The sequence below is a fragment of the Nelumbo lutea genome, chromosome 1 (assembly GCF_056320005.1).
Source record: "Nelumbo lutea isolate HS-2025 chromosome 1, American lotus-T2T, whole genome shotgun sequence".
Classification (NCBI taxonomy): Eukaryota; Viridiplantae; Streptophyta; class Magnoliopsida; order Proteales; family Nelumbonaceae; genus Nelumbo; species Nelumbo lutea.
The window spans coordinates 191,466,252-191,481,815 of record NC_142684.1 but is presented as its reverse complement, the minus strand read 5'-3'; the positions used below and the strand labels follow the sequence as shown (position 1 = coordinate 191,481,815).

General features: G+C 36.4%; 1 protein-coding gene across 2 annotated transcripts; it reads left to right on the top strand.

Annotated features, from left to right (window-relative positions):
• Positions 1-14,885, top strand: LOC148880046 (putative transcriptional regulator SLK2). Of its 2 annotated transcripts, XM_088961852.1 has the most exons (11): positions 1-103; positions 823-2,042; positions 2,248-2,379; positions 2,617-2,665; positions 6,849-7,063; positions 7,177-7,245; positions 10,543-10,643; positions 12,318-12,411; positions 12,498-12,567; positions 13,639-14,066; positions 14,154-14,885. In XM_088961852.1, the coding sequence occupies exons 2-11, from the start codon at positions 1,290-1,292 to the stop codon at positions 14,583-14,585; spliced, it is 2,343 nt and encodes a 780-aa protein (XP_088817978.1). In that variant the 5' UTR covers positions 1-103; positions 823-1,289; the 3' UTR covers positions 14,586-14,885. The 2 variants fall into 2 exon arrangements, with proteins under 2 accessions (XP_088817978.1, XP_088817977.1); XM_088961851.1 differs by having other exon boundaries at positions 13,639-14,885.
• The last annotated feature ends 679 nt before the right edge of the window (positions 14,886-15,564 follow it).

Genomic DNA, 15,564 nt, shown 5'->3' with positions numbered 1-15,564 from the left:
CAATTCCAGCGAACTATATATACGCGTCGTCCAACTCCGGGATGATGGAGGTTCCGAAGATTAGCTAGACGACTCCATCGTTTTGTCCAGCTCGATGTTCAGGGTTAGTACCTTTTAATTAATTAGTTATTATATTTTTTTGTCTCTTTTTTTCTATAATTTCTTTTTGAATTTTGTGTTTCTTTTTTCTTACTTTGAAATGTCTTTGAATCAATCGGTTTCACAGTGAAATATTACGAATGGTTTTTGTATTTTGCCGTTTTGATATTTTTGTTCGTTTGTCACTTTGATCTTTTTGTTTTTCTTGTTCTTGGTGTTTAATTACAGCAATTTGGTGGTTTCGGAGTTTTATTTCATGCAGGCTTATCCAATTTTTATTTCCGCGCTACGCGGGACTTATTTATTACTTCCGGGTTGTAATTTCTTTTGGAATTTTGAATTATTTTACTTAAAGAAGCTGGGTCTTAAATTTTAAGATGACAAAATTCAATCACAACTGTCTATTTCGGTCGTCTTCAAGCTCTTTCAGTATAGAAATTTTGGGTTTCATTATATCTTTTTGGTTACACTGTTAGCTATTCTATTAGAGAAATTAGGGTTTTTGTTGGAGTAATTGGGGTTTTCATTTGCATTGCCAAGGTTTGTACAAGAAGGGTTTCTTTTCCTATTTTTCCTCTTTCATCTGTATTCATTTTGCTAGCAAAGCAGTTTCGAGTTCGTTCTTCTTCCTTTCTCTGCGGTTGTCGTTTCTGCTGTTATTGTTGCTTTGGAATGATCTTAAAGAGTAGCATAGATTCTTAACACTGATTATCTTTCTAACAGATTTAACTCTTAAGATATTCTATAATCGTTGGGATTAAAGATTCAAGCTTTCCTCCTGGTGATCCCGTTCACCAGCAAAAAGATAAGTGGGTTTTCCATCTCTATTTATTCGGAAGAGTAGGAGCACTTTGTCCTTGTGCTGGCATTGGATTCGGTTGATGTTATTAGGGTTTCCTGTATGGGGGTTTCTTTGTGAACACGGTTGATCTTTTTTCTCATATACACGGCTTCTAGGTCTAGCTCTGGATAGCTACTTGGATTCCAGCCACCAGTCGGTGGTGCCCCCTGTGGCTCCGACTCGGGTGGCTGGAGGACCAGCGCAGTCATCCTCAAGCTCTGGCATCTTTTTCCAAGGAGATGGGCAGTCCCAGGTCCCGGTGCACTCCCACTTAAGTTCTTCTTTTGGGAACTCATCAAATTCTATTCCAGGAGCAGGGCGTTCAAATTTATGTCCGGCATCTGGAGACATGAATAGGGTGATATTGAACAGCACAGCAAACTCAGGGCCGAGTGTTGGGGCAAGTTCATTGGTCACGGACGCTAACTCAGCACTTTCTGGAGGTCCTCATTTACAGAGAAGTGCTAGCATCAATACAGAATCTTACATGCGGTTACCTGCATCACCCATGTCGTTCTCATCCAATAACATAAGCATTTCAGGTTCTTCAGTGATTGATGGATCCTCTATGGTGCAGCAGAGTTCTCATCAAGACCATAGCTCCCAACAAGTACAACAAGGACAGCAGCAGCAGCAGGGGACCTCCAGTGCTTCATCACAGCCAACATCACAAACAGGCCAAGCTTCTGTTCCTACTGGTACTCACATCCCAAGCTCCCTAGCTCAGGAGCCAAATGGTTTAACCCAGATGCAAAAAAAGCCCCGACTAGACATCCGGCAGGAAGACATTTTGCAGCAGCAGCTTATCCAGCAGCTACTGCAGAGACAGGACTCAATGCAATTTCAAGGGCATAACCCACAGTTACAGGCATTGATTCAGCAGCAGAGACTACGCCAGCAGCAGCAACAACAGATTTTGCAGTCTATGCCACAAATGCAGCGAGTCCATTTGCAGCAGCAGCAGCAGCAGCAGCAACAGCTAAGGCACCACCTACAGCAACAAGCAATGCAGCCACTTTCTGCCATAAAGCGTCCCTATGAAAATGGTGTATGTGCTCGTCGGCTAATGCAGTACATGTATCATCATCGTCATCGCCCACCCGTGAGTTGATGCCAGTGCTTGTGTTTCTATTATTTTGCTGTTTTCTTTTCCATGTAGATGCTTTTAGTAGGTTGTATTCTGAAATCATGTTAGGTTAGTATGTTATGTTCATAATTTCCTTTCTTTCTTTCTTTTTGGTGATGCCTAATTCATATATCAGTACATATGTGAATCTCAACTGTTTATTTTCTTTTGTTTTTGATAGGATAATAGCATAGTCTATTGGAGGAAATTTGTGGCAGAGTATTTTTCTCCACGTGCTAAGAAAAGGTGGTGCCTGTCTTTATATGATAATGTTGGACATCATGCCCTTGGTGTTTTTCCTCAGGCAGCTATGGTCAGTTATTTTGCTAACAACATATTTTTTATATTAGCAATATATTTTTACATGAAAATGTGGATATGACCCATTTTATTTCATGTGCTATTTCTCTTCTAGACTCATGCATAAATGTCTTTGTCTGCATCATGTTGTCTATCCTTGTACTCACCACTTATTTTGCATCTTGGTTCATGTTTTGATTGGATTAAAACTTAAAGCTGATAAGTTTCTTTTTTTCCTTGTTGGTTTCAGGATGCATGGCATTGTGACATTTGCAATTCTAAATCAGGAAGAGGATTTGGTAAGTAGATCTTTATTGTATTTGTTTACAAGTGCATATACTTTTGGAACCATGTCTTTTATGATTTCTTTATCCATAATCTTCTCAATTGGGGAATCATGTTTTCTAGCTATTGGATGCACATTTCCTTGTCTGAAGCTACAAATTAGCACAAACCTGATGCTAGTTAAAACTTGAAGTTCCAATTAAATGGAGACATTCTAAACTCTTGTCTCAAATTTTATGCCATGCATAAGTAAATTCTGAAACCATTCATTTCCATGTCTGGTTTGGCTTCCTTTATTGAAATCCTTTTCCCCACTCAAACATATTAAATAGCGTTTTGGTTTATTGTTCAAATCCTGCAAGAAGTGAGCATTGTATATTCTAACAAAATACCTTTGATTTACAAAATTGAAAAGCCATTCCCAATCCCCGAGAGAGGCGGATTCCTTGTGAGTACCTGAATCCCCAAAAAATTTTCGGAGGAGTACGGATACACCCGATGCATAATTCTAAATTCCAGCCCCCCCCCCCCCCCCCTATAAGCCACATCCTGCCTGTGGCTTTTCAATTTACAAAATTGAAAAGCCATTCCCAATCCCCTAGAGAGGCGGATTCCTTGCGAGTACCTGAATCCCCAAAAAATTTTCTGAGGAGTACGGATACACCCGATGCATAATTCTGAATTCCAGCCCCCCCCCTCCCCCTACTACTAGCCCTCTCCCCCCCCTATAAGCCACATCCTGCCCGTGAATTTGGCATCAATTCACGGTCAGGATGCATTCCCCCTGTACTATGGGGCTATAAAATTCTGATCTGGGCTGATTGGCCATTCTCCCAAAATTTTTAACTAACAATATTTTTGGAAAATAAATTACTTAAAATAAAGAAAAAAAAATTAACATATAAATAATATTTTAAATACATTATATATAATCGGGTCAGGGCGGGGTGAGGACTTCACTACCTGTCCCCGGTTGGGGATCCCTATTAATCCCCATCCCCATTCCCGCCCTTCCAAGACAATCTTCATCCCTGACTTGGTAGCGTTGGGGAGGCCAGGTACCTGGTGGGAATGAGGAAAATTGCCATCCCTATTCACAAGCTGAGCTTCATTGTGCCCAAGCTTAGCATAATTAGTAAATGAGCCTATATTATTTGGCTTGAGTTTCTTGAAGCTCGGTTTAGACAAGTCCAAATTGAGCTTTTCATGAGTTGAGCCTGAATTGCTCGTGAAAAGCTTGGTCTGTGTCCACCTTTATTCTCTATGAATCTTTTGTATAAAGGAGATTCTCCTTTTTTTCCTTTCTACAATCTATATATGACTTGCCTATTGAAAACAAGAGAAGGAAAAAAAAAGGAAAAACAAGAATACAGCTGATGAAAAAAATGAAAAACAAGAATACACGAAAAGGGAAAAATGAATATGCTGAGCCTTCTATTTTGATTCCCTTTCCTATTTTCTGATTGTGTTATATCCAAACAAATAAAACAATGAATAATTAAGTGGCCCTTTTATTAAAAGAGCTTTTGTTTCCAATTCAAAAAATTAACTTCTCTGGTTTTCAACAATGGACTTCATCATTTTTTTCCGGTTGGAGGGGGGGGTTGGTAGGGTGCATGTGATTTCTATATAAACAGACAGGCATATATACATGTACACATAAATGAGATTACATGGGATGTGGTCCTTGATGGTGTGTACTGACAAGAAGAAAAGATGATGAATCATTCATTTTTCTGCCTTTTTCTTTTTCTTTGCAGTGTTACCAAAGTGTTGACTAATCCATCAACTAGTCAGTTGAGGGCCAGAAAGTGCATCGTTAAACAAATACTATGATGCAATCATTTAGAACGGCTAAGCATCATCTAGGTTGACTAGTCAACTGACAGATGGTCAAATACTTAGTCATTTTAATTCTTCATTTATTTGTTTGTATATCTAGTTAATTGAAATAAAATAGAATATTTTTGGGTTTTGTTATATTCATGCTGTTCCATTAAATATTTGTGATAGAATATGATTAGCTGATGGTATATAGAATAGGAAAAAAAGCATAAAAATAAAAGAAGGCTGTGGAGTAATTATTTTAAATTTTCTTCCAAATCAGTGATGTGTTGTATGGAGTTTCCATAAACAAAGGGCACATCTAATAGTCAAGGTTGCATTCTTTCTTTCTTTGCTAAATAAAGATTGTAAACTCATGTTTAATATTATTCTTTTCTTGCATATATCTACTTGTAGCCTATATTAACTTATGAGATGCATCAACATCTTAAATTTAGAACATATTCTTTTTTTATTGAGTAGTCAGCACCTAGGCACCAACTAGTCATCACATCGACCAGAGAGGCAAAAGCACTAGTCGTTGCTTTACCACATTGATAACGCTATTCTCTGATTCTTGTTTTCAAGCAAATAGCACAATGAAAAATAACAAAATGAGACAATGAGTTGCTATAATTGACTACCTAGATCCTATGTTGGGGCCAAATACCTGGCAAGATCCAAAGTGAGATTTTTTCTTCTTGGTGCCCTATGGAACACCATTAGTGATGGTTGCCCCAATAATGCTGTTACTATTGAGGGTACATTTGTACATTTTGAAGATGATTTTAATGGTAGGATACATTACTATATGCAAAGCTAATTCCCTTGTGGACAAGAAATAAATGCATAGCTAACAGATCAATAATTTGACAATGTAGGAGTTTGCTCCATTTCATCCAGAGTTGCTCAAAATTTCTTTGAAAGTTGAAACTGATATAAGAGCATAAATATTGTTAGTTACATGAATGTGCCACTAAAAAAATGGCAGCACAGTGTTTTCAGTTTTTCTTGGTGAGTGCAATTAAATTTTAATAAGCAAAAAAGAAATGAGTACAAGAGGAGGTACAACTATGTCCAAAAATATCAATATAGAACCACAATGCTCATCTGCAAAAAGTTAACTGGGCATATTGCTTTTGCATAGAAAGGAAAACCCTTTTCATGCTTATCTTTCTAATTTTTCTATGGTGGGATCAAAATCTCTTTGTACTGATAAAATATGTTCTGAAATAGATAATATCTCATATTTCAAAAAAAAAATCTCATATTTCGACCAATCATGAACAAGTCTCCATGGAACCCTGCCAATCCCTTTGTTCCATCTAATACCATTGATTGACTTTCAATTTTACAAATTGGTAAGATGTAGCCTATTGGCAACTTGATTCCAGTTAGGTTGACGGCTACCTTTGCTTTGGAGGAGTTTTCTCTTTCAACAGGACTACTGAGGATCCATAACATGACACTTCCCTACCAATGGAGATACTATCAATTCTGTATGAACTAGTGTTCCCTATTGAATTGTCATTAAATCAAAGCCTACCTCATCAACTGTTAGTAGAGATGACCTTCTACTAATATGTAAGTGGGCCTCCATGGACCTGTGCAAAACTGAGCCATTCTCAGCAAAGTATTATCTGAGTAAATACATAGCTCATCATGGTCACAAAGGCTCATCAGTGGATTTTGTTATTGGGAAAATTGAAAGAACCTTGGCTTGTTGGTCTGTGATTCTTGAAGGTTTCAAGGGGTTTATGTTTGATCACTTTAGCTTCCAGTGTGCTGGTATAAAACTCTTTTAATGTGTAAAGGGGTATACATGATTTTAACCTAACTCATTAACATCGTAAAAATCTCATGTTTGCAATGTTTCCTATTTTCTGTGATATAGTAACATAATACAAATCTATACTAGTAAAAAAAAAGTACAGCTAGAACCTTGACTCCTTGAGGTTCTGTACCAGGACATTTACTTTAAGAAACTACAATGAGTACATCTAACCTCTGCAAAAGCAAAGTCTAGCAATTGCTTTGTAGACTATATTCTGGTAATTAGGCAGGTCTTATGCCATCTTTTGGGTTGTGGTCTAACCACATGCAGGTGTTTTGATTTCCTTATTAGTTATTGTTTTCATGTATTTTTATCTTCCATATTGCAACTGCATTCTTTGTACATCATTGGTATATTTATCCTTAGTTCTATGTTCTAATTGCACCACCTAAGACTCAATTGATTTCAATTAGTGGCATTCATTAAAAAAATGATTTCAATTAGTGGCAATGCACTGACAATATTCCTCACTGATCCAATTTATTGATAGGATATTTTCCCTTTCATTATTTATCTTTTATCTTTTCTTTATGTGACAGAGGCAACTTATGAAGTACTCCCAAGACTTAATAAAATAAAGTTCGACAGTGGCGTTATCGAGGAACTTTTGTTTGTAGACCTGCCACGTGAATGTAGGTTCCCTTCAGGAATAATGATTTTGGAATATGGAAAAGCAGTTCAAGAGAGTGTTTATGAGCAATTGCGTGTTGTTCGTGAGGGACAACTTCGTATCATGTTCACTCCTGATTTGAAGGTAAGAAAACGACAATGCACTTTACTATTATCAACCTTTCTCTTTATTGTGGTTTTGCTTCTATTGATTATCATTCACTCTGTTAAAATAATTGGTTATTGTCCTTGTTACAGATATTGTCTTGGGAGTTCTGTGCACGACGCCATGAAGAACTTTTGCCTCGTAGACTGGTGGCACCACAGGTATCCTTGCTTGTTCTTTTGTCTTTCTTGCAATGTTGTCAAAATCTTATGATTTACAATACAATTCATGATTTGAATTGTGAATCTCAAGGGTTTCGATTTGAATCTTATGTCTAAATCCTTTTCTGCAAAAGTCTTACAATTTTGGTTTGAATCTGATGATTTATGATTTTTGCCATTCACTGATTCAAAGAAATTCAATTAAGAATCAGTTCTCTACGGTGTCATTTTTTTTAATAATTACTTCAGTTAAAGGAGACTTGTTTTAAAGCTCTCACTAGAAAATGATTTATTTATTTGCTATTTAAGACCAAACATCGAGTTTATTTTCCATCATATGTAGGTTAAAGTGCCATTGTATGTGGGTTATTTGATTTTCAAGTCAAACTTGATAATATCATCTTAGGCTTCTACTGTTCAAGTGGTAAATTCTATTATTTTAGGTACATATATGGTAGTGTATATATATATATTCCTTTTATTATATCTATATTCGATGTTTCGACAATCTTGTAAAAAATAGAAGTAACCTTCTTTGTTTGATCAGTGAACATGTATTTTATTTAAATTTCAGATTGGAAACAGTTTATACAACTTGGTGATGGGAATGATGAACCCATTTAAATTCAGACTCAACCTCCTTTGCAATTTTTCCACTTCCCTAATCACATGCTTAAATGTCCATGGTGTATGGCTGCTTTTTGCAGCCCAGGAAATGACCACTGTTGAATCCCCTTCCACCTCAAGGCATATCCCATCTGTTTAGCTAGTTTCAAACCTTGTAGCAATGCCAAAAGTTCAGCCTTCAGCGAATTCCCCGTGCCAATCAGTCTTAAGAACATAACCAGTATCCTCCTTTCAGAATTTCTGATTACTCCTATACTTGATAGTCCGGATTTCCAAGGGAGCTCCCATCAAAGTTTTATTTTATTGCTTTTTGGTGGTTTTCACTCCAGCCTTACTTTGTCTCTCACTCTCGAGGACTGTGCTACTTAATCTAGGTTCTTTAAATGTCTGTGATTGAGAAGACTTGAAAGCTGTCCCATGGATTTTACCCAATCAGCTACTTTCACCTTGATGTTGTCAATCACTTCCTCTATGGTTTTGATTTTTTCCAGGAAAATCTTGTTATTCCTTTCTTCCCACACCACCCAACATATTGCTCCCTAATCACATGTTTAAAAGTCCTACCACATCTTGAGGGGGAGCCTACCTGCAGGCGAAGAGAATACAAAAGAATTCCCAAATTCAATGCACAAAAGAACTGAATATCATTAAATGAGATAGGGTCTCATCACTTTCCTTAAAGACCACACATGAGGAGAAAGGAAGGTGTAAGGCTTTCTTCTCTGTACCATATCACAAGTGTTTACCTTGCCAAGGAATATTTCACAACAGAAGGCTTGAATTTGAATCATGAATCCCAAGGGTTCCATTCAAATCTTATGTTTGAATCCTTTTTTGCAAAAGTCTCATGATTTGATTAATGAATCTTACAATTTATACGAATTTTACGATTCACTATGATAGTTTATTTTCTATCATATGTAAGAAAGGGCCATTGTATGTAAATTTGTTTGATTTTCAAGTCAAACATGATTATATCATCTTAGACTTCTATTGTATAAGTGGTAAATTCTATTGTTTTAAGTAAATATATGGTATACATAAATTAAGAATAGGGTAAAATCACTTTGCTATATATATTTAACCTTTTAATATATTTATATTTAAATTTTTGATAAGTTTGTAAAAATAGAAATAATCTTGCGATTTATGATTTGATTCAATTGTCTTTACGATTTACAATACAATTACGATTTTTAAAACATAGCTTCCAGTGATGGGTCCAAGTGGATTTGCCCTAGTAGGTCCGACAATCGGATTAAAGACTCGCTCATTTTCCCTTCGTCCATTTCTGAAGCCCAAATTCCAGTTCACACCATTTGGACATGGTGTTCGGTATTCCCAAATTGGATACAATTTCCCCCTTGAGGTTTGAAAGCGCAAAGAGATCAGGAAATTGGTCTTTAAGTGGGGTTTCCCCTACCCAAAGATCTTCCCAAAACAGAACTTTATTACTTTGTCCCACATCGAATCGGATGGAGCTGAGGAACCTAGGGTAGATTACATGAATTACTTTCCAAGGAGAAGCTGAAGTACTATGAGGGGCAACTTTTGCATCCCAACCATTTCCATCCACCCCATGCTCTCAATCACTCTAGGTAAGTGGCTTTGGAGATTTTCCTTTGAAAAATATAAGTAACCTTACCATTTACAACCCAATTCACGATTCAATTCAATTCAACTTTCTCTATGATTTACTATATGATTGAAAATTTCAAAACATTGCTTTCTTGCTTTTTCCCTGGTAGATATTTATAAATTTTCTTGTGGCTTATGGACAAATGAGCTTCTTAATCCTTATACGTGGTGAACTTGTTCTTTAGAAACACATTGGTTGAGTATATTTATTGTGTTGTCTTTTATTTTGTTTTGCAATAAGCAACTATTTATTAATAAGGGGATAAATGGGACAAGACTGAAAGCCTGAAATGGAAAGACCCTTCAATACGGGAGAAATTTAGTTTGCTTAGATCCAATCACACATGGGACACCCATTGACCATCAACTGATTTGTCTTCACTCAGGATTATTTCTTGAAACACCATCAAACCTGTCCCATACTCACTGGATGTTCCTGAGACTTACATGTAGTTTGAACTGATTAACTTACATAGTATTTATGAATTTGCAAGGAGAACGGGTAAAATGAATGTCAAGGGAGATTAGTGAAGTCTGAGATAATGGTTGTAGTGGAGGGTGTACAAAGAGCAAGAGAGGTGAATGGCAACAAAATGATTATTGAAGGAGACTTATAGTTGGTAATAGGGAGGTTGAAGAATAGGGAGAATTCTCTTCAGGTCTAAAGGAATGAATTAAAAAAGCTCAAGTAGCTATTCATCAGAAAAAAAAAACTCAAGTAGCTGACTATAGATATGGAAGTAAGAAATCATTGGATACAAAAGGGAATTAATAACATGGCCGACTTCTTAGCAAAAAAGGGTTAGGAAGATATCAAATGTTCTGGGTGCAATTGTAAAGAAAGAGAGAGAAAGAGGGAAGGAGATAAGAGGCCTTATCTCTAAAAGGGTTCTGTATATATGTATATATTTATATCTAATAAAATTTGAAAGATATCGATAAAAAAGGAAAAGGGAAAGATGATAGAGATATTATAAATTTACAAATTGAAATGTGTTTTTTCCTGTATTCATTAATTTTTTCCCTTTGCAGGTTAACCAGTTGGTGCAGGTTGCACAGAAATACCAAACCTCTGTTTCTGATAATGGAGCTGCTGGGGTTTCACCACAGGATCTACAAGCAAATTGCAACATGTGAGTCAACTAAGCAATATGCTGTCCTCATTTTATTTACCAAACAACATTTCCTATTTTCGATGGTCTAAATTAAGGCCCTGTTTGGATAGACTTCTACTTTTATACGTTTAAAATACCAAAGTATAAAGTACATAAGATATTTTGGTATTTTTGCTTTGAAAACTGTTTGGGTAAAAAATTTTGAAAAGTATGTTTTCCAAAGCAGTACCATTTTCTGTTTGGCAAAAGCATGCCTGTTTGTGCTTCTGGTGATGGTTTCTGGTGGTTTGGTGGTCTGAGACTGGCAACGGCAGTCCGACTCCAGCAGCGGCAAGCAGAGGTAGGGTCGAGAGTTTTATCGGAGGGTGGTCACACATGAACGCCATTTACACGGAATGGAAGAACTATTTCGCCAAAAGCACAAAGTATGAAAGGCCAACTTTGTGCTTTTGGTGTTTTTCATTCTTTCAAAATGTACGAGAGCAAAAGTTTAAATTATATGAAACAAACACTATATCCTGTTTTTCGTACTTTTAGAAGTCTATCCAAACAGGGCCTAAGTTATTATCTATCAGAAGAAAGAGGATTTTAATGCTGCTGTAGTAGATTTGGGTGAGTGAGCTCTGTTTATTTTGGGATGGAGGTTCAGTTTGAGTGGTCTGTGGGTATCTAGTTGGTGAGATGGATGTCAATTTTTGGGTTGTCTTGTGGTTATGCGAATGGAGTTCTCGAGGTTTTTCTAGTTTGGGTTTGATTTGTTGTTGTGTTGTTTTGTTCTGTATGTGGCGATTTCTTATCACTGTTTGTATTCCTATCTTTCTTCTTTCTTAATAATTTTTTTCTTTATTTATCTAAAAAAAACAGAAGTGTAACATATGATTCTGAGCTAGTTATCCTCAGGTTTTATTTTCAAGATCACTAAATTAGGATATTTTCACTTAAGTAACAAATAGAATTTAAATTAACAATTCCATGTTAATATGGTTGATTGCCTGCCATTTTGACTGGTTCATTATATGCTCTAATTTTTACCAAAAAAATTATATGCTCTAATTGTATTTAATCAGTATCAGGATTCCTGCTTGCATGATTTTTTTTTATCTGTTGGAGCTGTGTTTACATTTGAGCAAATTTCATTTTTCAGGGTTTTATTAAAAACAGCTAAAATGTGACTCATATTTAATGGACGATAAATAATAAGTAGTATTATTCTTTTGGATAGATAAATAAAAATGCTAATACAATTTAAACATCAATATCATTGTATGAATTTTATATTTTGAATGTAAAATATTGAATAGCATTAGATTAAAAAATCTTTTACAGTTGTACAACAATTGCCACAATTTGGGGATACTTTGAACTCTCAAAGGGAAAAGCATGCTATGTGGACTGTAAACATGGAATCCCGGGGGGGGGGATAGGGCCAAGAACCCCTTAAGCCATTTCATAACTGCATTTGTTAAGTGTGCCAAAGCTATTGCCCTCCTCAAGACACCTTAATTGGATCTTGATTTGTCTCCAAGGTTTGAGCATTAGTTTAGGCATGATACTTCAAATTTCATACACCTAGTTTGCATATATGTACACTGGTCCATTCTTGAAATTAATTTTCCTGAATTTCCTTTTTCAGTTCATTGAGTTTAATCGACTGTGGGTGTTGACCTGATTGTTTATGTATGTTTTAAATAGGTTTGTGACAGCTGGGCGTCAGCTGGCAAGAAATTTGGACTTGCAAGCACTGAATGACCTGGGATTTTCTAAAAGATATGTTAGATGCCTGCAGGTACATCATAATGTGTTTCATATGTTTCCTGTTTGATTTGGATTTGATCTGAACTAATCACATTTATGTACTCTATTCATTTACAGATTGCTGAAGTTGTAAATAGCATGAAAGACTTGATAGATTTCAGTCGGGAGCACAATGTCGGACCTATTGGTAAATCACTTGTTCCTTCTAAACATTAAACATAATCTATTTTTCAAATATGCAAGCATTCTGTTATGAACAGTTGTTTTTTTTTTCCGCAATTTCCATCTAATGGTGTAATTTTAATCCGTATTGCATATGTGGCTCAACAATATATTTTTTAACTATTTATTATACTTGTTTTCTTTAAACTCCTTTTTACAAATACAAAATAAGGCATTTTTGGGTATTACATAGTTGGCATTACAGAGCAGGGTGTACACGAGGTCAACTGGTCATACCATGGAGAGCATGCGGTTCCATTGATGTATTTACTTTTAGTTCTGTGACCTTGAATCTGTTGCATTTGATATGACCTGGAAAGGATGTTCTTACATTTTAAGTTGAAGCAATTCACTGGTCCATTTATTATGTGCTTTGATGGTTCTCAACTTTCCTATTTTACTAATTGGTAACAAATCTGTAGTAAAACTAGGGCTCTAAATGCTTTTCACTCAAGGTTCTTAGTTGCATGAAAATTTGGTATCTCATTCTGAGTTGATTTTTTCCCCAAAATTTAGATATTATGCTGGAAATTTAGTTGTTTATTTATTTATTTAGGTATACATATTTGTTTAATATATTTATTATGTAACTTTCATTTGTAATTCTTCTATATTGCTATTATCTATTATCGTTTGAAAAGTTCTTTAAACAATGTTTAATATTTATATTTTTTACTTAATCTTAGTTGGAACTTTTTAGGGCAAAAAATGGCGGTTCTGAATTCATTCTCCTAAAGCGAAACCTAGATGCAATGTTTTGTGAAATCCTACCCCAAATTAAATCCAAATCTTTATTAGATGGAAGCATGTGAGGATCCAAATATTTCATTAGATGTTGCACCTTTGTATCACTTAATAGGGAAGAGGAAGAACAAGAATAATGGGTCTTACAAGAAGATCTTTTGTGTATTTTCTTCAATTTGTTTGTTTGTTTTTTATTTTATTTTATTTTATTTTATTTCATGACCATCTAGGCTATCTAGTTTGTTGTAGAAATTTCATTGTTTTAACATGATAAAATTCCTTTCATGTGCAGAAAGCTTGAAAAATTATCCTCGACAGCCATCTGCAGACAAGCTCCAGATGCAGAAGATGCAGGAAATGGAGCAGCTAGCAAGTGCTCAGGGTCTTCCAACCGATCGGAATACCCTTAATAAGCTAGTGGCAATTCAGTCTGGCCTAAGCAACCAGATGAGCAGTAACCACCACATGGTTGGAAGTGGAGTTTTGAGTGGCACTGCACAGGCTGCAGTTGCACTGAGCAATTACCAGAATTTGCTGAGGCAGAATTCTATGAACAACTCTAATGTGCTCCAACAGGAGGCTTCGTGTTCCTTCAACAGTTCTAGCCAGTCACTGCCTTCTCAATTTCAAGGTTCTGGGTCTCTTATTCCAGGATCAATGCCAAATGGACCAGCTAATGGCTTGTCAGGCCCCCAGCAGCAGCAATCACACTCGCTGAATGTTAGTAATCAACTCCAACACAACCACCCACAGTCCTCTCAAGGTAACCAAAATATACAGCATCACATGATTCAACAATTACTGCAGGAGATGATGAGTAATAGCGGGGGAGGCATGCAACAACAGCAACAGTGCAATAGCGGGCAGAGTGGAAATAGGAGCATCGGAGAGGATATCTTCAATGGGGTTAATGGAACCATAGGTGGTGGGCCAGTGAAAGCCGGGTCTACAGGTATGGTGGGAAGTGGATTAGGGTTTGGAAATAATGCTTTGGCCACTACAACCAACGTGGCTAGTTGCTTTATGGGGTCGGCACCAAGTAGGAGCAACAGTTTCAAAGGTCCTTCTAACAGCAATTCTTCAGGGGTTGGTGGCAACAACAGCCTCAATGGAAGAGTAACAGATTTGCCACAGAATCTTCATTTGCCTGAGATGGTCCAGGATATATCTCATGACTTCACAGAAAATGGAATGTTCAACAATGATCCTGGGGACCTGAGTTATGACTGGAAGGCGTGACTCATTTGTGACCAAGTTTGTGCTATTTATTTGGCTGTTGTTGTGACCAACTTTGGGAAAGTGGCGTGGCCCTGGCATGTAGTTTGTACAGTAGTTTTTTTCAACAGGTTTTAACAGTCTTTGGGTTTGTCCTTCCTGTGAAATACTCTTCACACTCGTGGTTTTCACTTTTCAGTCATTAAGCTTTTCCGAGTTGGCAGTTTTGCAATTTGCCACTTCTAATTTTACGAGTGTAATCTAAACTGTCATGGTCTTGACAATTCTAGTTATATATAGATGTGATACAAGTTTCATTTCCAACTTTTAGTTTGTACCTGGAGTCACAAAGGCCCATTCTTAGTTTGTGCATGTTTACATCTGGGTGGCCGGAAATGTTCGGGTGCTTGGTATGGTATATTATCTTTTGCTTTGCTAATTTACCTTTTTTTTTTTGTTTTATCTGTTTGAGTTGATTTTAACTCGTTGAATTTGATGGATGGTCTACTCGTTCATCGCAAAAGCGAGAAGGCTTTTAGGCCAGGCCATGTTTGGCGATAAATACTTATTTGAATAAGCACTTCTTTGCTTTTAACATTCAGCTTTTTCAAGTGCTTATTTTTAAAATAAGCATTTATAATTTTTTTTTCTTTTATTTCTAATTTTTAAAATATACCATAAGCTTTTCAAATTTATGTGAGCGGTGGGCAGTTGGAAATTTGGGTGGTGGCTCATCAAAACCCTCATCATCCCTCAAGGATCCCAGAAACATCCCCGTTTCTACAATGCTACAAGCACCCAACATCATTTCTGTTCGGAATGCAGTCCAAGCTGGAACTGGAATCAACCATCATTGAAACAGGATAATTATTGCCACAACGACCACAGACCAAATCATTATATAGGTCAACTCTCATTCGCTCTCCAATCAACAATCCTACTTCAACCTTACGAGACTTGTCGAAATTCTGGCCATAGAAACTCAGAAAAACAACCTGAAAAT